The sequence below is a fragment of the Glandiceps talaboti genome, chromosome 2, assembly GCF_964340395.1.
Source record: "Glandiceps talaboti chromosome 2, keGlaTala1.1, whole genome shotgun sequence".
Classification (NCBI taxonomy): Eukaryota; Metazoa; Hemichordata; class Enteropneusta; family Spengelidae; genus Glandiceps; species Glandiceps talaboti.
In genome coordinates this window covers 15,856,984-15,881,983 of record NC_135550.1, presented here as the reverse complement: position 1 = coordinate 15,881,983, position 25,000 = coordinate 15,856,984, and the positions used below count along the sequence as shown (strand labels likewise).

The 25,000-nt window shown below is 34.3% G+C and overlaps 1 protein-coding gene across 1 annotated transcript; it reads left to right on the top strand.

The window, feature by feature from the left end:
• The first annotated feature begins 2,617 nt into the window (after positions 1-2,617).
• On the top strand, positions 2,618-24,437 carry LOC144444716 (neuroglobin-like). The gene is made up of 3 exons (XM_078134244.1): positions 2,618-2,748; positions 23,761-23,992; positions 24,291-24,437. The coding sequence occupies exons 1-3, from the start codon at positions 2,618-2,620 to the stop codon at positions 24,435-24,437; spliced, it is 510 nt and encodes a 169-aa protein (XP_077990370.1).
• Positions 24,438-25,000: the final 563 nt, after the last annotated feature.

Genomic DNA, 25,000 nt, shown 5'->3' with positions numbered 1-25,000 from the left:
CTGTACTTGGAGAATGTCATTTGCCTAATAATTCACCTGTTGCTTTCAAAAAAAGCAATTTCAAAGAAATAAAGTAACTTTGAAGAATATATATATATATATATATATATATATATATATATATATATATATATATATATATATATATATATATATATATATATATATATATATATAAATTTTCATCAAACGGCGGTGCGCAGAAGGATAGGAACATTCTACGTTGACATGAGTGATCCAAATCTTGATATTGAATTGCCCATGTGAATTGCTTCAAACATCAATTATTAATATTTTGGTGTTACTATTTCAGGTTTCCTTAATTGAGAGTCGTTTTTATAACATGTTAAATACTTCAATTATAGTGATATGATTAGTCATGGTAAAAACATTTTACCATCGATATCCTTTGAGAGGTACTTTCCTTTGAAAAATGATCCCGTTCTACCCACGAGGCTGTCTGTCTTCTGACATGTCACCCTCTTGGGTGTATATATATTTATAGACCTACTTCTATATCTATAATTGTGTCCCTCAGCCAAATTTATTCTCTCTAAATCTAAGGTGAATTACCTTGTCACGTTAGATTTAAATTACTCTGATTCTTCAGTATGTAAGATAGAGTCGAGATGTATTATTGCAACCGATCTTGTAAATTTCTTCCATTGTCTTTGTTATATGTGTGCTTCTATATGAAATATAATTTATTAAAGCGTGGGTACTGATAAGATATGGAGCAATTTCGAACTACACTTGCCACTTTTATCTCAAAACTATAGTTTGCCTTTAATTATATGTTCAATATGTAATATATTCAAACAGAAATATAGACCATAGTCAGTATATAGGCCTGGCTCCAAGGAAGTGAAAGATTTGCGATATAAATGAAAACAGCGTTCGTCATTATAAAACCCAACGTTGTACAATGCTCCCATCTGTTATATATGTGGGACTAGAATATTGATGAATCGCAAAGAATACATAATTAATCAAGAGTGTCAACCTATTGCCATGTACTAATGTTTGGTATTAAATGCTATTTAAATTCTGAGACCTTCAAGACTTCCCTTGTGCATGTAAAGCCCCCCCCCCCCAGCCAAAAAATTCATGAACAGCACATAAATACTAAAGAATTGTGGTTTCTCTCCACACCAAAATTACCATTCAACTTCATATGACAGTACATTAGACGGGTTACGGTATTCCATGAATGAAATTCCAAACAGCGCTGCATCTGTCCTGGTTCTCGGCTTTTGGATAAGGTCCTAATATTAGTTTCAATCCAACTGATATAACAGTTATATGGTTTTGTGATATACGCAATTAATTATAATGAAATAGTCTATAGCAAAGACAGGCAAGGATAGGCTAACTTATGAAACATACCCAATACCACATGGAATGCAGCTTCAGTGATTACTTCTGGTTATCATTAACAACCTGCTTTCTTTCATTATAAAAGTGAACTCTCTGACCTGTTTTCCTATTGGGGGAAATCTGAAATGTAAAGCTTGTGAGAATATTATATCAATCTTTAATAATACAAATTACAAAATAAGAAAGAACAACGTACCTCGCGCTTTTAATATTTATCTGAAAGTTAGTCTAAAAACCTTCCCCTCTCTTGATTTATCTGAATAATAAGTTATGGTAGAAGTTTTTGTTCAAAGTGCTGTATGTCTACTTTCAATATATAGGAAAAATCAACACGAGTGTCTCTCAGCATGATCTAAATATAATTACGTCGGTTTCTCCCGATAAGTATTTTTAGGTAAATAATAACCACGAATTTACTTTACTAATATGCTGTCATTGCTAAAAACAATTTATGTGGGTTGATGTTTGGCTGTCTTTAACCGTCTGATTGCATAATTGTGTTAGGAAAAGAAGAAATGAATCATCAATAAATATCAATTTATGCAATTACACAAGTATATCTTAATATGTATTAATATTACTTAGCCAATTGAATTGTATCCATTTAAGAAATTTGGGCATTTACTATACTTATGTTATATACATATGTACTGACTGTGCATTTCCCGAAAGACAATCAGATATTTATCAATGCCGCAAATGGATTAGGAATAAAACAGTTATAATTGTGAAATACATTACACTTTGGCAACACTATTCGTATATAGAAATATATTAAACGTAAGTAATGACGAGTGTGTGATATTTCGCAACATGGCGACAGATGTAATCCATTGGATAGGCAGTAAATAACAGACGAGTGTGCAATCACTGATGTAAGAGGAACGTGTGTGGATTGTTGATTGAAATGTAGCTTACGTCATTTTGCATTAGCCATTCGAATGGTGATACGAGGGCGATTTCAACAACAATTCGAGTTTAACCAATGACATAGAATGAATTTATATTGTAATCGGGGCCAAGAGCAATGATTTCGATTACAGCGCTTGAAGTATACGTGGAATGGCAAAGGCTATAATCAATTGACAATATTGTAACCAGACGAGCCAGCCTGCTTGACTGACAGTAAACGATATCTTTTTTTTTATCCGTTGGGGTTTTCTACAAGCAATTACATTTGCCACCGACTGAAGAATTTGACGAGAGTTTATAGCGAGAGAGAAGACCGAGGACGGACAATATGGGTTGTAATAGCTCATCATCGAAACAGGATAAACCTAATTTATCATTGGAACAGAAACGCCTCATCGCGGATTCTTGGAAGGAGCTGCATATTGATCTTGAGAGGATAGGTATGCTCATGTTCATGGGGTAAGTACATTATCAACGTGTACATCATCAACTCCTTCGCATATAGTACCGTCACCTCTTCGAGGCCTCATAAGTTAAAATTGCACCGGTCAAAATAACCTAGCTTATCTCCCTGCTGCTGCTTTGACATCGTCTGATTACAACCAAGCAAAACACCAAAACAGAAAAAATACATACACAGCATACGCTGATTCAAGTTACAATCAATCACCCAGTGAATAACAATATTCATGTGTAATGTCCATTTGTTAGGAGTTACTATTGTGATGTTGCCTGTGGCAACGTTGATTGTTGTTATAGTAGACAGAAAGAAAAGAGTCAATCACAACATTCGAAATCAAATATGCAGCATGGACTAATGTTTTGCGTGAGTTCTGAAAAGCGGGAAAAGTAATTGGATCGCACAGCACCTGCTCATCATGCAAGGTCGATAACAATTAAACATTTGACTACATTAATTGTTGTGTATCGTGTGTTAGTTGATAGGAGGTTGCTATGACTGTTAGTATTCATAAAAGAAAGACGTACGTCCGTACGTACGAACATACATACATACATACATACATACATACATACATACATACATACATACATACATACACACACACACACATACATACATACATACATACATACATACATACATACACACATACATACATACATACATACATACATACATACATACATACATACATACATACGTACGTACGTACATAAATAGCATGCCAGCGTATGCTTTAAATTTAGACCTATTCACAAACTTGCTTGGTTCATTGACCTTATATATTGACACATAAATATTTGTATTTCTATTCATTCATTCATTCATTGTTCGTACACACACACACACACACACACACACACACACACACACACACACACACACGTTTCTATCCACCCTCCAATCAGTACACTGTGTATCGACCATGCAACTGCTGATCCTCCACCGATCAATACATTCTCTTTCATCGAGCCCATCAATTGAAACCACACACCCACCGACATTTCCATCTAGTTTAAGCCAATACATACGTTTCAAATAATGTTTTATAGTTTCAGGAGACAGCACAATTGAATCTGTCAGACACAGGCTGTAAATTCTATTCATACAGATTAGATTCTTTCCCATTATCCTTATTATTCTAAAGGATTTCACATTCTTAGAAGAATTACATTGTTTGTATATAAGCATAAAATCGATTGTTTTGCATCGTAAATCAGTACATGAAATAATTATATTTACTAACAGGGAGCACGGTCAAGTAGACAGGAAACGATTTAGCGTTCAAAGTGTATTTCATGGTTTAACAATTGGAATTCTCTTGTTGGTACTGGATGCTTGTACACGTCTTCTATATGTTCTGTACATATTGACAGGAGATTGACGAACAAGATAATACGAGTCGCAAAGGTCGGGCTCTCTGTTTACTAAATTCATATTCAAAACATTCAGTGTCAGTGTAAAATAATGGAATCTCAGTCTATGGAGAAAGCTAAAGTAATCGAACCATGTAATTGCTCATTCCTTAGTCCTGGCTTACTACAAGGTACTAAATAAAATTAAAAAGTACAGTTCAGTGAATGTAGCTGTAATTGTGTCAATGTTTTAGCATTCTTTTAGGACACACAACCTATATGGATATAAATGGCAAGTACCTTCAGAACAAAAATACTAGACAGCTACATTATTGTTGTCAAATCGCACATTCATTTGTACTGACAAAATTAACATGTTGTGAGAAGAAATTGGGAAATATTGTACACAACAGCTGTATTTTCACACACGTACGGCAGCAGAAAATTAGACGTTATTTCGTCGTTATTACGTGTATCACTTCATCGCATGCAAGTATCATTACCGGGGATCATTGTAGTGACATTGTTTGTGATGTGAACGAAGATATGAGACTTTTCAGTCAAGAAGACACTCTGACAAGCTGAGTGAGATGAAAGTCCTTAAGGTGTCGTTGAAATAGCAAAGTCAATAATAGTCCCGTGCTCATATTTCTAATTCAAACTTTGTGACCGCGCGTTTCAACTATATTGATCCAATTCGACCATATACATGCCAATAAGGCCTTCAGGGTATACATGGCGTTATATTAATTTTGTTGAAAAAAGACAGCCTAATAAATACACACAAAACGTGTGGATGCAATAAGGTTATCTTATACAGTCGTGTATTACTGTCAGGTGAAGGTCACCTCGACAGGAGATACCGATAATTGAACGCGATGTACTAGATGCATATGATAGCATGACACATCTTGAGGCCTGAAGTTGCCAGTATGCTCGACATTGAGAATATTTGTCGCTGTACGTGTATGCAATGGTTATAAATTGATCATTGTACGGACAAATCGACCATACTGAGGCATAGGATATATTGAATTCATTGCAAAATTCAGATTTAGTCATCCTAACCAGAATGAGGGATTATCTTGGGAAATAAATACGATTTTGTAGTTTTCAAAACAGATTAAATATATGCAAAAACTGTATACAACAAAAAACATAATTCATATATATCATATATTGCAAATCATATTAATACGATGTTAACAGATAAGAAACAGAAAAGAGCAAAGAGAGGTTTGTGACAGTATGTTATCTTGTGTGAATATTGAATTACAAATCCACCATATTGAATATATTTAATGACGCACTGTCATAACTTGGACAATAGACATAGTCATAGATGATTAACTAATTCTTTTGAAAATCATATTATGTTGCAATGTACAATATTATCGTACATGTTTGAATGTTCCTTATTAATGACTTCCTCTTTAAGCCATAATTCTTACAAATTCAAGCATAACTGGTACATCTTAATAATATGTAGTGAAAATATGGTTAAGATTCGAAAAGAAAATTGCACACTTTACATTTTTCAAACAATTGAATGAAATGCTTGTTTAGAATGGGATATACTTTTCATCACTAACTTGGGTGGTCAGTGTGTACAGCGAGTCTTCACACATACATTTATTTCTAGACCTTTGTTATGCTCATTCATATCTTTAGTGCATAACAAGTTCATATACTTTCCTCCTTTTCTTTGAGAATATTCTACATACCTTTCAAGAACGTCTGTTGACAAATTAATAAAATTACTATCCTCTTCTTCGTGAAATAATTATATAGAGGAACTACCGGTGTACCTAAGTCTGCAAACTGAAATGGTAAATTTTCAACGTTCCTTAAGTAATTTTATTTTGTGAAAAATACTACTTAAAACTGACAGAAGGATAGTGAAAAATCCTCTATGTTTAGGAAAGTTGATCCAAGATATTTTCCCTAATTGCTAAATCTTGAGGAAATTCTGTAATAAGTACCCCTATAGTAGTATGATTGCATTATATTCGTTTACTTTAGTACGTACCACATTGTGACGCTTGATAAAATATTCAGGTCGGATGATTTGCTGATCATACCCTTAAAATAATTTTAGGGGAATAAATACTTTAATAGTTTAATGCCGACATCTGATTTTCAAGTAAATGACTCTTTTGTTAGATGTGTAACCTACTGATGCTCGATTTTCCTATTAGTAATCTAATATTCTGCTCTTAAACCTTTCCTGGTGCTAGCGTACGTGAACGGATTACAAAAGATCTTCGAATACTACTGAGTTTACTACAAAAGATAAAAAAAGTACATCGTTTTTCCTGGTTTCAAAGTTCTTTGTATAATACGTTAAGGAACCTCGAGTTATAGATCGTCTCAATGCCATGTAAACCCATTTCTAAGATCAAGGAATTTTATCTATTGCCAGAAGGATGGACTGAAAACATTCTGACTTTTCCTTAAGCAAATCAGCTGTTTCATTGGTCTAAAAATAGAGTAATAAAACATTAAATATTTTTGCTCCTTTTCGAAACATGCTGAGAGAGTAATCCTTTCATGCTGTGGTCTTTTGTGAATACGCCCACATGTTGCGCTATAGATGTTTAGACTGGTTGAAAATAAGATGGGATACAAGATAAAAGCGTGTATCGATTACTGCCTGGGGCGTTGTCTATGGTAATTATTCTGCTATAAGTGACTTTAATTGCGATGGCATGATCGATCAAGTTAACATTTCTGTAGTTCTCTACCGAAAAAATGAAGTTGCCATTTCAGTCATTTCTCAATATGAAAACATTGTTTTGAACACGCTTAGGTTATACTGCAAATATCAAACTAATTAATTGAAAATTACACGACTAAAGATGCTATTTTTGTTTGTAACAGAACTGTAGATAAGAATGAAATCACGAACCGTATTCATGCATGGCAAAGCTACGAAATGACAACACTTAAAGCTCATGTCATTCAGACAAATATAGCCATTCTTACAAAGTTCGTCTAACTATATTTATCCCTAAGGGCAATAATGCTGTTTAACACAAGTCATAAATGAAACGTTATTGTTACAGTAATAACCACCGACACAATATTTCCATTACTGTTTAACACTGTATGCGTTTCTGGAACGAAACGTGCACAATGTTTGCTACTAAAACGCCTCATTGGCATTCCAGACGTAACACAAGATATCAAGAGTGACATACATAAATATATTAGTAGCAGTAAATGTACAACGAATGAAATATACCTCCTTTAGGTCAACATTTATTAGAAAGAGCTTACAGACACAATTGTAATGTAAACAGCGCAGTAAAGTAAGGAGAGCACGAATTGAAATATACCTATCTCCAGTAATGCAAGCTGATTAATTTGCTAATGGGTCCTTCTTGAGTGTTTAACAGCGACTTATATTAACATGTGTGATTTATCATCCATGATTGTAAAAACATATGCGTAACTATATAGTCAAGTCAATTCGTGAATATCAAAATATCAGTAGGTTGTACCAATCGTACTATTTTGCACTCACATAACTCAGTGGTGATAAGTTCTATTTCACCGCGACTGATGTTAAAACACTTGATTTAAATGCTGCAAGGTTCGATTGTGTAGTATAGGTTTTCCTCATCCCGCATAAAACATCGCAAGACATTTGATGATGTCAATTTTCGTATTGAAAGAGGCAAATAGGAGGAAATGCTCAGCAAACCTGGTGTATGTATGTATGCATGTATGCATGTATGTATGTATGTATGTATGTATGTATGTATGTATGTATGTATGTATTTGAAACAAATGCCGTATGTATGTATTTTGAACATATGCCATTGACACGTTTTCCTTTAATTTTTGCCAAAGAACTGTTGAACGATATTGTGGTTTAACCAACCGCAAAATGAATTTTTACCAACGCATTGTGATAATGGCAGACATGTCGTTACCTTTAAAAACACATCTGTTCACTACCATCTTTGTTAATTGGTACGAAGTCATATCTGAGGTGAGCAGCAGTGTGTGACATTTACGATGCCAATGTAATAACTTGTATTTTGATGGATTGCAATCATTCCGATGGCTCTCGTTGTTAAATAAAAGAACGATTTATATGCATGAAGTTATCGATGAACATGGCTTCACGAACTACGGAGACAATTTCATGCTGACTTCTAGGATTTATGTTAATAGTTTGATGTATGTATCACCCCTTCGTACCCCGTAAATTGATCGCTTATCTGCGTGGCACTTTTCTGTCATACAAAATGACACCAAAGAGGCAAGAGGGTGTAGATTTTTAAACTGGAAACTGCTTGCTAATACGCGATGCGAAACATATTGTTTCATAATTCACAATAGCCCATTTATCCTTTGCCGATAGAGATGGTGATTTATTAGAAACGCGGACATCGTTCCCACTGAGCTAAAAGTCGTCGATTGCGAATCAAAATGCATTTTTGTGTTCATCATTTATTGTTTTCTCAATAAAGCATAATATTTGGGTGTGAGGTAAAGTGAGTAGCATATATAGCTATAGTAAAGATATGCATTAATTAATAAATATATATTATTAAGTCACTGTGTTACAACTACATAATATTACATAAGATTTAAATATAACTATCCCCAAATGAATGAACAACTCCTGGACAGTAAATGTTTCGATATCAAACTACAGTTGCCAGTGTAATTAGTGAAGGTGAAGCCCATTAACAGAGATGTAATGTAATTTGATCTGAATGACACACGAAATTTCCATGGTGGGAAGTATATTCATTTCCTAAATCACGAGGGTATTAGTGTTCAAGCCGATTATCATTGAAGACGGCATGTCTGATGAGATAACACTGTAGCGTCAGGAACGTGGGTGAGCACATGTCAAAGTATAACCTTCACGTTCTGGGTCACGGCCATTCCTCAAGTAAAGACCCGGAGTATTAATATGAGTAGGCGATGTAGCTTTATTCTTAGAAGAACCCGGGGTATATTTATTGTACAAAAACAACATACTACCTCTAGAGGAAACTCATATTTCAGTCGCCATAATAGATAGTACACTTATCATATATGCCCATCACTTCAATAGTGGGCCTAACATTGATTTACTACAACCGAAATGACATAGTAAAGCTTATGTATCGTTGACAGGATTCGCAAGAATGGCTTTTACAGTACTTTGCTGTATTAATACAACACATATTAGAAGATTTCACAAGTTAGTGTATTGAACTGACATGGATCGCCTAAACTGATAAACTATATGAGGTGTTATAGTAATAATAAAGTAGCATAAGAAACATTACTTGAGTGCATCATCTTGATATAGATCTTTTACAACACTAAAGACGGGACAAAGCGTATCAGCTAATTCAAGAAGTATTGCTATAACAAACCTACATGTAGACTTGAAGGGCTAATGCTACTACACTATTTCCGCTTCCTAACGGACATTTATATTTTTTGAATTTTCACTAGTCCATCTCGTCTACTGAGGTTTTGAAAACCGACAGTATTTCCATGGTAATCCTCCAGATAATCCAGATAATATTGAGTGGGATATCATCACCCAAGTGGCTGCTTACACAAATGAAAAGAAACGTTGTAATCTCTGTCGAACCGAGAAACTATGTATAACGAATGCTGAAAAGAGCATGCTACTGAACAAAAAATCTGAATTAGTCTCAAAATATCACCATGAAAGTAAATATTTCCTCGCCAACTATTGAAGTAAACCTCCGTAACACAGACATTAACGTGTATGTATATATATATATATATATATATATATATATATATATATATATATATATATATATATATATATATATATATATATATATATATATATATATATATATATATATATATATATATACGTTAATGTCTGTGTATATATTGAGTAACAAGATGGTCGGACTATATATATGATATATGTATATATATATATAATATTATGTGTGCCAGGTAATTTAGATGAATTGTGATATAGTCAACTGAGATCTCACGTCAACCTAGCTAGGCTGTTGATATCAACCTATATTACCGTCATTTCATCTGGCATTCTTAGGCAATTAATAAGAATTCCGTGGCATGGTTGAATTTCATAGGAAGCTACATATCAAATATCCAAATTGTGCTCGTATGTCAGTAGCCCTAACAATGTCAGAGCTGCATTTGTTTTCGTTTTTACCTACCGTAAAGAAGGTTTTGTATTAGGGGTGGAAAAGTCTGTTTGTGTGTCTGTGTGTGTGTCACCATTTTCCAAAAAACGGCTGGATCAATTCGAACCAAATTTGGTAGACGTGTTTCGTCGGATAATAGCAAGAACTGATTAGGTTTTGGTAAACATTCAATGAACATTAATGAGCAATTTGCGTAATATATAGTGTTTCGGTAATTAGGCTATATCTCTAGAGTGCAAACTTTAAATTCAATATAATTTGGTACATACATTTGTTCTGAGTGTTTATGTGTCAATCTCCAATAAAATGTATACACAATGTTTCAAATACTACAGGTCACTGTATTATTCAGGTTCCTTTTAGACTGAAAAACGTTCAGATGCTCCTGCTGTGTCCTCTTCATAAAGCGCATCTGTCCTAAAAATATCATAAATGTAGCGTTTAGTTTTAATAAGTTATTGGCATATTTTCTGTAGGCCACAAAAAAGAAAAAAAATTATTTCTGATCAGGAGATGTTGCCTAAAGTGGTGCGACTGTATCACCATTTTCTAAAAAACAACTGGCACAATCCAAACTAAAGTTAGTATCCGTGTTCCGTAGGGTAGTGGCAAGAACTGTTTAGGTTTCGGTAAACATCCCATGATTCTCAATGTGTAATTTACGTAATTAATGGTTTTTGGTAAATTAGGCTATATCTCAAGAATGCACGCTTCAATATAATGTGGTACATATAATGTGGTACATACATTTGCGATGCAACAGCGCACCTTTCCTGAAAATATTATTGATGTAGTGTTTTAATAAGTTATTGGCATATTTTCAATAGGCCACAAAAAAAAACAAAAAAAAACATTGTTTCTGGTCAGGAAATGTTGTCTATAGTGGTGCGACGATGCGATTTTTGCTTTACATTCTCAACAAATGTTACTCAATCTACTGTTCATTGCAGTTACTGTTCTTTTTATTTAGTACTTTACAGCAAGTGTGTATTTGGGGCAGATGTCATAGGCTTGTTCATGATTAGTTCTTCAGTTTTCTTCACTGAAGTGGCAATTAATGTAGGGAGAGTTACTTTTGTGTTTTCCGTTTCAACTGCAGACTTTATTGGCTGGACAAACATGAAAAAGTATGTTGAAGGGAGGGGAGTATTTAAGTGATGTGCGCTGACCAGAAACAATTCTTTTTTTTTTGGCCTTTAAAACTCTCTCTCTACGGTGAGTGCTATGCTACAACGTTCTATAAAGCTTCACATTACATGTTCTGGTTGGCCAGGAGATTGCTACAGCAAGGAGCAACAGCAATCAATGAGGAAAAAATAACATTGCATATGTTCTGTTGTATTCCAACAATTGTCTGTAGGAACAAAAATCTCAAAACTTTGCCGTTACTGAAGGCATTCAGTGTGAGCATTTTGAATCACCATTAAATCTGGTTTATACTAGGCATATTCATTAGCAGACAGCAGCAATGAGATTTTTTGACGAGCCAGGCGACGGTTGTTTTCAGAGTTTGTGATTTTTGTTGTAAATATTGGACGTTACTCAAAGCGACATTTTCAGTTTCAATCTGGTGTGTCTTGCTCACCGGACCATTTACAGTTTTTTGTCTAGCTAGACAAAATATATATTTGATGTTGTAAATCTTCTCATCTGACTCGACAAAAATCACATGTTCTCATTTGCTACGACAAAAACTGAAATACAATTGAAACATTTTAGTAAATTGACTGTCTAAATATGATAAAAGAATGCGCCAACCTTAAACTTAGGTTTAGCAGGCAGAGACATCGTCTAAGAGTATGGTAGCTCTCGCAAAGAAAGTGTAACAATATCGGTCAAGATGTTTGTAAAGATCGGTAAAGATGTTTTTGTCGAGCCAAGCGACGTTTTGTTTCAGTGTTTATGATTCGTTGTCGTTGGTACATTAAAAAACTGAATACCATTTAGTATATATGGCAAATGTAATCAGTTGCATTTCTACCTCGTATGCTTTTTTGCATACTTTCCTCTCGTGAACTGAAAACATATCAATGGGGCTAATAGATATCTCAGTTTCTCTTGTATCGTAGTTTAGTCCTAAACAGTTTGATAAACGTGTATAGCACTTTGAAAATTGCAATATATGCTGATAAATTCAATTAGTGTGCAAAACCACAAAACTGTTAGCACTCGTTCTTCTACTAGATATGGAAACCCTTAAGGATGACCTTAGATATTATATGTAGATGTATCATGCTTATACCTCGCTCAAAGCAGCGTTTTCAACGACATTTTGATACATTAATCAAATATCTGCCATTTGCCACTGAACGGATTGATAGTCAAGGCAATATGAACTGGGGTCAATGTTAATAAAGTGTGTATTTGATTAAAACTAAATATCATTTGTTAAACATTTCCTTACATTACTTGATTCGTTTTCAGGGAAATTGGTATTTTGATTGAAAGGAAATTGTCAGGTCTTGAACCATGGCTACACTGATTTGTGACTTTTGTAAAGTTTCGATTCTTGACAGCAAGGTCTAACTCCCAAGAGTGATAATAATACCGTGCAGACAAGCTGTCGGTGTATTTTGTAATGCTATTTATACTACGGCTAGACCGACTTGGCCAATCAGAGCCCTTGATTTCAGTTGGTTATACGGAGCCATAACACACTCTTTCTTAGGGGTGTTAACTATATTACGCTCAGCACTCAATTTACATGCAGTAAATTACATAAAATTTTGAAAAAAGATCCGTTTGAGCCAATCACGCCATAGTATAAGTAAGATAGACAACTCGTTCGGTAGGGTTATGTGCCAGAAACTTGGGGGCTACGTCCCCTCGTTTATTGGCACATAACCCTCCCGAACAAGTTAACTATCTATTACGTAATCAAAGACAGATATCATCAGCATATATATCAACTTTGAATAAACGTCAAACACTGCGAGGGTCCTTTACATGTATGATGCACATTAACATTAACAATGAAGCTTGTGATACAAGATGTAAACGAACAATAACTCTTAATATCCAGTCTCCCTGAATGAACTCAATAAGATACTATGAACTGGGATCTACGTGGGCTGTCAGTAAAGAATTGTTTATATAGGTTCTTTAAAAAAATCATGTCACCGAGTTTGATTTCTTAGTAGCTTATACACAGCATAAATGTTTACGGAATCAGCAAGTTAATACTAATCTATACCCCAAAATATATTGTACTTACAAACACTTACTAGTCAGGATAAACATATCAACAGCTAAAGAGAAAAGGGAAATAGTTATCTTGCAACTACCCTAGTCCAATCCCGGCCCTATAAATACATTTGACAATTGTAAATAAATATTACCTGAGGATTTCCAATACAATATAATAAATCTGGAATCCTTAAAACTGGGCATTGACGTGATCAGCTGATACGGATACATACAATACACACAGCAAAAATAAATAAATAAATAAATAGATAAATAAATAAATAAATAAATAAATAGATAAATAAATAAATAATTAAATAAATAAATAAATAAATAAATAAATAAATAAATACGCCCAATCTGAACTACAAAATTAACCGACTGTAAATTTTTTTTTAAACTTTCGTTTGAACTCTTACCTTGAAGTTGAAATCGGAATCGCTCCCTCTTGCACGTGATAGATAATCTTGATAGTTTGATTAACCGGTTATCCTACAAGTCCTTCGTCTATAGCAATGGTTGTTACAATCCGAAATATTAGCTCTTCTTCCAATCTATAATAATTCACATAACGAAATATTACTTGACAAATTACAGACTGAAAGACAACTTGCTGCATTAGAATATGTCCCCTTGTCTAAAAGCATATTAAAGTTACTTTTCGAATTGAGCTACTTGAATAAAATAGTTTTAACCCCGACTCTTAACGGTTGACTGGCGAGAAAACTAGGCATTGACGTGATCAGCTGAGTGTAAAATATAATCTCACCACTCTGTTACAGAATAGATTAATGAGAGCATATGGTCTTAGTGTATACAAGTTCGAATTTCGCTGACGATATGATTTCGTGTTAATTATCACCGATCCGCGATGGATGGACTTCATCGTTTACTTACACCCAATCGCTTAGAAGATATTATAACTTCATCGTTTAATACTTGAAATGTAGATACGAGAGAGGAGAAAACATACTTTTGATTTTTGTGGGATTGTTTCTTTAAAATATAACTTTAATGTTATTTAGATACGCATAAGTGATTCAAGTAACGTTTAACGTTTGGATTTACACTAAATGTAAAATGTGTAAAATGCAATATTTAATTGTAACGCATTGATATTCTTAATCATGTTATCTAAATGTTTACGTGTATGTGGATGTGTTTTTCGTTAGCTTTAATGTTACGAGTTCTTACCTTTACATGGCATAACTACTTTATCAAATACATCAGCATAGGATTAAGGAGGCCGTAGTTGCCTCGGGGATTTTCACATGTGGTGATTGTGAGGATGGATGAGATTTGTTCAGTTAATTAATGTTCTTATCCGGTATATAAAGAACGGTGAAAATTATTCATGGTAATTAATAGCTTGGTAAGTTCTTAAAAGCTTGTAAAGACGTTAAAATTAATGATGTTTAGATGAATCATCAAATAGTTCCGTGCGTGTGTTATAGACCTCCTATGGTTCCGTTGGCGTGAGACCTGCATTGTTTTGGCTGCTTTTAGAACAAAATAATCACGTCTTCTAAGTAGCACCTCACTGTCACACACATGGGCGGTTTGGTTCTCGTCATCAATTAAAGCGTTCGTCCAATCATCAAGAGGACATGGTTGAGTTAAGGTTTACATATACATTACTCGGGGAGTATGCGTCTAAGAGCAGGAACTGGGCGATATTTGTAATATAAAAGTGTACATGTAAAAACGCATGTTTATGAATTGGAATGGTATTGGAACACGGGTTTCTATATTTGAGATAAAATAACAAATTATGTTAACCTTTTATGTTTAAAATGAGCTTCATGTTCTGTTGTTCTGAGTGTTTATGTGTCAATCTCCAATAAAATGTATACACAATGTTTCAAATACTATAGGTCACTGTATTATTCATGTTCCTTTTAGACTGAAAAAACGTTCAGATGCTCCTGCTGTGTCCTCTTCATAATTAAATATCCATAATGATAAACTTCACATCTGTCAAACGCCTCAAAACCTTCAAATGGATTAAATACCCATAATTTTAGTGTGAAAGGCTTTGCAATGTGAGAGAATCAAGTTCATCATTTTTTTCTTAACTAACTTGCATATTCACTTGTTTTTCTCGATGAAACGCAGGTCAAAACTGGGTAATCGATATTCAGATCTGACGGCAAAATTAATGCCCTCTCTTTGCACTACTCAAAGAAATTAAATGTAAGTGAGTCTCTTCATTATAGGCTTTCTGCCAAAGAGGTCAACACGCACGTGAATAAAGTACTCGCAATTGTTTGTTTCTCTCAAGAAACGCATTAAACTGAACGACTATTTCCACTTTTCGACAGGTACATTAATGTACTTCTCAGGCTTCATGCATATAATACTTACTTTCATAAATACAATACCAGCACTAAAGGATCTGCACTTTACTCAGGAATACGGAAAGTGCGATGGATGTCATAAAATGAAACAAAAATAATTTGTTACTAATATATTCATATCTATAAGAAAAAGAATACAAATGTACATTTTTTTTCATTTTAAAATGTGATAACTTTAATATAAAGCTGCATATTTTCCCTATTTCAATTTTTTTATCAGATTTTGAACATGCCAAATTTATTCAGAATTGATAAATGTTGCAGGATAACTTTATTCCATATCCGACGAATTGAATCAATCATACCACTCAAAGCAGAGAAGGAAAGTAAATAATTGATGTGGTGTATATCATACTTGATAAACCAGAATCATCATACGATTAAATTGGAACTAGAAAGATTAAGCAACCTTGAAACCTGTACACAATTATCAATTGCTACTTGTTTATGTCATTGAAAATTAAAGCTTATAAATACATTTCTTCTTTCAGGTGACCCACTCTGAGAAAAAAGTGACTTAAAAAGAAATTTTTTTCAAAGGGTTACCTTTAACATTTGATCAGCATAGAGGAGATTCTTTTTAGTTCATTTCACAGTGATTGAAAGTTACTGCAAGTACTCTAGAGAGTCAAAAAGTGTAATCCATCCAAAGAGATAATTATAATGAACCACTTCAATTTATTCTCCCAGTTTGCTACAATATTCATATACATTGTACCTCAACATCTTACGAGCTATAGACATACCCTGCAGATATAATAATGCACTATGTGTGTGTTCCTAAAAGTCTTCATCAATTTCAAGGGGTTCTAATATGCATTATAGGGAGGACTAATTGACAGCAGTCGATAAAAGGTTCCAGGGCTCTCTGACAGACATCTTTACTTGATGCATTTCGAATCCATTTTAATGGCGTATAGTGTCAAACTTCTATTTAAAGTAAGCTGTAGAAACTGCGTGGTTTATGACTAATTTGCATCTTGTTTTCGTCGGGACCATGACTTATAACACCTTAATAACCTAATATATTTTTAGATGTGGTGAAGGTCGGCGCCTCCATTAGCCCCAGAAAACAATCTCGTGTACGTTCTCCCTTTGAAAGACGATGGTAGAGAGAGAGAGAGAGATAGAGAGAGAGAGAGAGAGAGAGAGAGAGAGAGAGAGAGAGAGAGAGAGAGAGAGAGAGAGAGAGAGAGAGAGAGAGAGAGAGAGAGAGAGAGAGAGAGAGAGAGAGAGAGAGAGAGAGAGAGAGAGAGAGAGAGAGAGAGAGAGAGAGAGAGCATGTTTCCTCTTTTTCCTATTACTACTTCCTAAATGTGCGTTCCGAATGTAATCATGTCGGACCCTCTTTAAGTGTACTCCAAATTTTGATTAAAGTCGAGATCGCTGACCAATCAACCGTATATTTCCTTGATTTGTTCTGCTGGGAGGAGATACCGAAAAGTGTCTCACGCAAAATTGAATAACCTGTGCTCATTCACACTTTAGTTTAGTAAAATAAGAATGTTAAGGACGAACGTGCCTTTTATGAAGCTAAAATTTCTAATACCACAGAATTTGAACAATAACGTTGACGCGTGTTCTCAAACAACACAACACAAGGCAAGGCATCTCACGAGTATACAACGTGCATGTGGTACATTCCCATGAATATGCATTGTTTAACCATTCCATATTTATGAGGCTAGATATACCCCTTGAGACAACTTGCGACCGCTAATAACGTCTGTCACTAAACAGCGGACGGCCAATAATTTTCAATTAGTGTTTCTCGGCAATCGCCCGTAATGTAAGTGATGTAAAATCATAAAGTATATCTCTGCAACCGGAAGCTTACAAAAATGCCTTTATTTCCTAGTGTGTGCGTTTACCTTTAAATGCTAGATTCAATCATATTTTGCAATATGACAAGAACAAGATATTCCTTACAGGTACAATTATTATCGCCGGGAAATACGCATATTTCCGATTTTTGATGAAGAGGCCTACCTAGCCAATGTTCATTGAAATATTCTTAGGTTGTGTTTTAGTAAGTGGTGAGCTGAATTCAGCTAACCGCAGCGCACAACAAAAGTACAAATCCATGGACAGGTATTGGATATTATGTTTCATTATCTCTAAGGCCGAATGTTTCAATAATCATTTGATCCGCTATAACATTTTATTCCACATTTACGTCAGAGCTTTGACCCATGGTGATCCTATGTAATATTTGTAACCATTGTTTTGTTTTTATCTTGTATCAAAGTACATCGGCTGTTCATCTTACAAATCGGATACCACAAATCGATTTGACTGACAGGCGGTCAGTTACATATATATTAGTATTTTAGTATTAAATGGATATCAAATGGACGCGTAAGTACCCGGGCGCAGCGAATGGCATACGGTCTTGAAAGGAGACGAGTTCACAGCAAAGCATTCCAAACGCTATATAGTACAGACCTAGACCCAATAGGTAGAGACATTGACAGAAACATAGATAACATAGTACAGTTACATAGTGTTAGTACAATTAAAAATTGAAGACAATTAGTAATCTCTATTACAAACGCAAAATAAGTAACATTCATATAGTATGAATAATTTTATGTTAATTTAATCATTAAGTATGAAATATCGTATAACGTTATTGATGAGATCGATGCGGCATATGTTATGAAGGCCATACGGTCTGTAAAAACTTTGTATACGAACGTCTATATTTCATGAACAGATGGGAAACATTAATCCTCTTTTTAATAGTGAGATATTTGCTTGCACTCAAAAAAACCACAAGCTACTAGGAAAAACAGGATTAATTTCAACTATGTAAATAGTCCAGCTATTTCATTAAGAACACTTGGCCATTAGGACAATTCAGTCTATAAATATTAATGGTCTATTCGTTTCATTTGACAGCTTATGAAATTATATGAAAACATTAGAAAAAGAACCTGCGATATAGATTCAATGTTTTTTTTTCTTTTGCTATTGATGCCATTTTGAGAAATGAAAAAAAAAGAAACTAGAAACATAACTTGATATCACAAAATTATTGTTCATTCGAGATTATTTGCTTTTGTGTCGGCACAAAAAGCCGTTGAAATCATAATAACAGCATTAAATATATGTGTATATATATGATAAATTTGGGTAAAATAAAAGTGGGTTTCCATATGGGATATTGCTGTTACAATTACATATTATGCGTTCAGCCAAGGGAAATGCAAGTGACCTAAGGGGCCTTATCACGACGAATCGCTAGATGAGAAGTGACGAAACCCCTATGTCGAGTATATTCTGACTGAATGAAGAACAAATGTAAAAAACAAAATCGGAATATGATTATACCTCACTAAGCATAATATGTGAAAGGTCAGGAGAAAGATTGACGATTTGGAACATTTTTACTCATGTTTCGAGTACCTCGGAACCAACACACGGGTTGTCGTGACGTAGAACGACCTGAGTATAACCCATATTTTCTGTTCAAAGACAATAACTTGGCTTGTGAATATGGAATTGTGTTGATACAAAACATAATTTAGGCAAAGCAACATTTCGATTCTGCTCCAGACACAATATTTAAGGTGAGACAAACAAAGCATTATACAGCATGTAAAACTAGAACGAACTAGTTGTAGTTGGCAAGTGATATTCTTTTCGGAGGACGGGTGGTGAATTACTTAGCCTGAGGGTTTGAAAACCAAACGGTCCTAAAATGTTAATACTTTGGATATCGCGTACATCGAGAAACCGCTCGGGTAAATTACACACTGCACAATAAATGATCTTTTCATTTAATTACTTTTTATCACGACAAATGGATTTATAAATATATGCTGACTATAATAGCCGCCATTAAGAATACGGGACACAGTTTTTTTTATCCGTTTTCCTCAGCCATTAGCAGCAAAACATTTTCTCTACATAGCTGAAATCGATCGTTAGTAAGGAAACATGTTAATGAATTGGCTAAAGGTGCAATACTTATCGATAACACAGCCCCCAGAAAGCACTACAGCCACCTATGAATTGGTGATTTATTTTGTTTTATAAATAACAATCTTCGTAACATGTCTCACCAACTCGAGTAAGTGTTTCAACACTTGATCACATGCTATCACGTATGTTAATTGCGACTTATAACGAGCGACAAAAACCACATCTCATATACACATAGAGCTGAATAAAGAAATATATAGAAGAACTAAAAGACTAATATACCTGTGCTATTTAATTCTAAATCAACAACAACTGTGGGAAACAACTGACGATTCCAAATTCCATATATTGGATACAAGGAGACGTATAAAAAATCTGGATTTTCTTTCCGAACGCATACAACTTGGCTTGAGCCTGTCTTAAATCAGCAACATTTACATGGATGTGCTCGACAATATATATGTAATATATATATATATATATATATATATATATATATATATATATATATATATATATATATATATATATATATATATATATATATATATATATATATATATATATATATATAGGAAGTCAGATGTAAGATTTGTCCGTAGTACAGTGCTCGATACGTCTGCACGCAGAGCGGAGTATATGTTGAGGGTAGAAGAAAATCAAGTCGGGTTTTTCGTCTCTACAAGTCTGTTTCGTGAGTAAATCACTCGTACATCAACATCTCCTGATATATATATATAACTCGGTGAGTATCAATCTGCTGAGACAGTGTTCTATACCGCAGTGGCAGAGCGCAATACTTTTGGTAGTACTGGAACTCTTTCAAGAAACTTTGTTTAACCTTACATTTAGTACCACATCACATATCTTTTGCTAGCAGGATATGTTCTTTAGTTGACTCATAGCTATAAGAACATATGTTAAATGCTTAACACATTTGCTGAAATAGGTTTAAATGACGTTCACAATACTACATGGAGTGTGTATGTTGAGTTATAGATTTCATAAATTATAATATGTGCATTAATCGGTGAAGTTACGTGCATGGACCCTTTTGGTCAGGTGTATGATGTACAACTGAAAGTTGGACAAGTTATATATATAAATATGTGTGTGTGTGTGTGTGTGTGTGTGCGCGTGCGTGCTTGCGTGTTTGTTTGTTTGTTTGAATGTATGTATCTGTGTATGTATGTATGTATGTATGTATGTATGTATGTATGTATGTATGTGTGTGTATGTATGTATGTATGTATGTATGTATGTATGTATGTATGTATGTGTGCGTGTGTGTGTATGTATGTACGTATGTATGTATGTATGTATGTATGTATGTATGTATGTGTGTGTGTATTTGAATACTTGTGTGACTCTTATCTTCACTACAGCGTTAACATCTTTCCTTGAACCATGAATTGTTTACAATATATCTATATGATTTAATGCGGTGACCTCTACCTCTCCCACAGAGTAATATAACATTCATAACGATATGCATGTATCAATACAAGCTATTATTAACGTCTGTAATGTGACCTTACGTCTGATCGCTTGTTTAATTACAAACCCGTAATCGTAAATTATTCTTTCATTTTATTCGTGTCATCGTTAGATTATATTCAGATCTGTCATCTGAATCACTTTCAGTGAAACATGATCACCGGGACTCTAAACGAAAGAACAATTCAAGTCTTGCAACCATGCAATCACGTCAGTATGAATTTTAAACGGATAATTCACCACCAGAGTTTTAACATCTATGCATGATAGCGCAGATGTTTTGATAGGTTCTCACGGCTTCTGTCAACATCAATCAGTATTACTATGAATTCTGGATTCGGTTGCAATCACTCGAAAATTGCGAATGTTTACCACGCTCACAACTATTTCCATATATTACTTGTGAAAATATTAACAACGATTCGTAGAAATGATAAATGTTACTGTGGGGGATTTGATAGGCTTAACTATAAACATATGGACTTTGCTAATAAATTGAGTGTATATTACAACTAGTCAATGTGTAGCATGAGATGAATTAATATGTCCATAACATAAATATGCTAAGCTAACCCGTACTCTCGACGAGTCCCTGACAAAGGTCTGCAGTAGACACTAAATAAATACTCTAGGAAAAACATATAAATTCGTCTGGGCAATAGCATATGTACAAATACGAACGTCTAAAAAAGGGTTCCCAACATAGTTAGTGAATGTTTGATTAAGAATTGTTTTTATCCATGACTGGTCGACCAACATATACCACTGCTTAGACGAGTTAGAAATAGTCACGATCTTGCTAGTAAGGGCTTTTTTCAGTGTACACCAGATCAAGGTTCTGGTTATTTGATAATAAACAGTTGCGGCACGCATTCGATGAGAGTTTCCATTCTAGCAAATATAGTAATCACAAAGCTATGTAAAGGGTATACCTAAATGTCATTCACGGAATCGTGATTCTTTCTTAATTTGTGTTATAGCATATATATTTACTAGGAATATATACAACAAAACGCATAGCCTTTTAATACAATCTAACCGCGTCGTCCATCGTGTTAAAGGCTATACTTGTGAAAATTCAGGATATACTTAGAAAACCCTTTTGTCACAAGTAACTTTTTTTGGAAAATCAATGAACCCGTCTGCACTTACCAATCGCCGCATGCAAACTGTCAAGAACATTCATAAGTAAGCAAATTTAACACCTGTAATGAAATGGAATTACTTTATAATGATACTTAGTGTTAACAGGATGCCTCCGGTAAGCGACAGGGAATATTTAATTGAATGCCTACAATAAAGACAAAACCGTTTCCGTATACGCACCTTAACAAAATTTACATTCACTGCTAACATGTCAGGAGAAAACATTTACACCAATTCGCGAACGAACAAATAGAAACAAAGAATCAATATTCAACTAACACCGTTGACATTCATGACACAGACGACAATAACAATGTGGCGATGGCCCACACAGGTAAAAATTGTCGACATAAATTTCATTTCTTTGAAAACTATAGGAGCCTTTTTTCCAGTCTTGCCTCTTGAACGATTCCCAAAAGTTACCTATACAGCATTACCTCCCACCTTCAGAAGAAGCGGTTACTTAAGGAATTCTTCACTAACGCATTTAAGAAAAAAATAAGTTAAGTCTAAATTTTGATTGAGAGTGAAATAGTTACGGAGTCTTTTGCTGGGGAAGGACACGAAGTTCCTATCAATGGTTTATTTGATTGACACTTCCGACACAGCGGCAATGATAATTCCCATGCAAACAGTCTGTAAATGTATGACGAAAGCTTATATGTGCAAAAGTTCAGTCTGAGTTAATGGATTTAATTTCGTAATTGCACTAAAATTTAATGTCTGTAAATGTGTGTGTGTCTCGAAGTTGCAAATCATATGTCATGATTATAGCGGTATGAAGACATTAGTTATGTACTTCCCATTTTACAATATTTCCGAGGAACCCAAGAAACAGTTGCAATATTTAGATATCGGCGAGGTCATATTGAAATTACCACAGGTCTCATAAACATTAAGAGACTCACATAGCCGCAGCCCGGAACAGTATACCACTGCTAACATACTGTGTTTGCGTCTCATCATGCAACTATCGACTCACCTCGCTGAAATGCCACATATCCCCCTAACCCCAAAATATGCACACAAATATGCACACACACACACGCACACACAAACGGGTAAACACGACCTCAAGTATAACATCAATTATTGACATTGGAAGAAAGCATTCCAAAGACATTGCCTACTAACTAAAAATCATTAATCGCGCAAAGTATTCATTAAAATCCAAAAGGTCTTCAATTATATCTGTGTGTACCAAGTTTCATTGGATCAGCCATTAAGAGTAAATGGTAACATAGACAGACAGACAGACAGACAGACAGACAGACAGACAGACAGACAACCATATCATAACCTGCCCAACAGTATGGACTTACGAAACTCATGCTCTAATTCACCTGTTGCTTGTTCATTCTTTGCAGAATATTTGACACACACCCAGAGACAAGGAGATTTTTCCAATTTGCGTATTCAACGGAAGAAACAGACGGGGACTCGAAGAATAGGCAGCGTCTACGTGAGCATGGACTCCGGTTTATGAATTTAGTAAAGAAATTGTTAGCTTATGTAAATGATGATGAACGATTTGATAACTTGTTGATCGATCTTGGAAGACGACATAAAGATTATAGTGCAGATATTGATATGATAAGTGTAAGTCAATTGATTTTCATTTGTCTTTTTCCACAGTATATATTATGGGGGGGGGGGGTAAAGAAATAGTTTCCTTTATATATATATATATATATATATATATATATATATATATATATATATATATATATATATATATATATATATATATATACGTGTGTGTGTGTGTGTGTGTGTGTGCATATGTATATATAGAGAATTTATATAGAATATATATATGTATATATATATATATATATATATATATATATATATATAACGGTAATATAACAATCCAAAACATTTCCTCTATTTTCAGATATTTGAAGAACAATTTATCATTTCAATACGACCTACATTGAAACACAGTTGGGATCCAAACGTTGAGGAAGCATGGACTCGTTTATTCGAATATATAGCATATATGATGAAACGTGGTATTAATGATGACAAAAAAACATTATGAAGGTCTCGGTGGAGTTTATTTCACACGCGTCATTGAGAACACATATTGGATAATTGGTTTTCATTAGAGTGCATTGGAACATGACCAATTCTCTTGATTATGGACTCCATTAACTGTACGATATTTTCTATCAATTCAAAAGCGGTAGAGGTCGCGTGGTGACCAAGTGCGCTTCTAACTTTATTTTGTTATACATTCACCACAGTTTGCTGAAAATGTAAACGTTATTAAGGCTACTCTAAGTTGCCTGAAAATCACGAAATGACTGGATAACTTGAACTTTAAACATAATGCGTATGTTGTTGTACCAACAGGCTAAAATAATACTTATTATAATGAAATGTTACTGCTTAGGAAACATACAGGCATCTGACAATTCTTTTATCTGGAAAATGGTAGAATTTCCTCTGAACAGGTTGTTTTCTGCTTTGAACACCAGTGCCGCCTTTCAGCCAACACCATCTGGGGAGATAATGAGGAAGTATCATGGTTTACAAGTAGTCCCACTTGAATTAACATATGTTAAGCCGAGTAATATGAATGCAATTCCCGTGCCAGGTTCA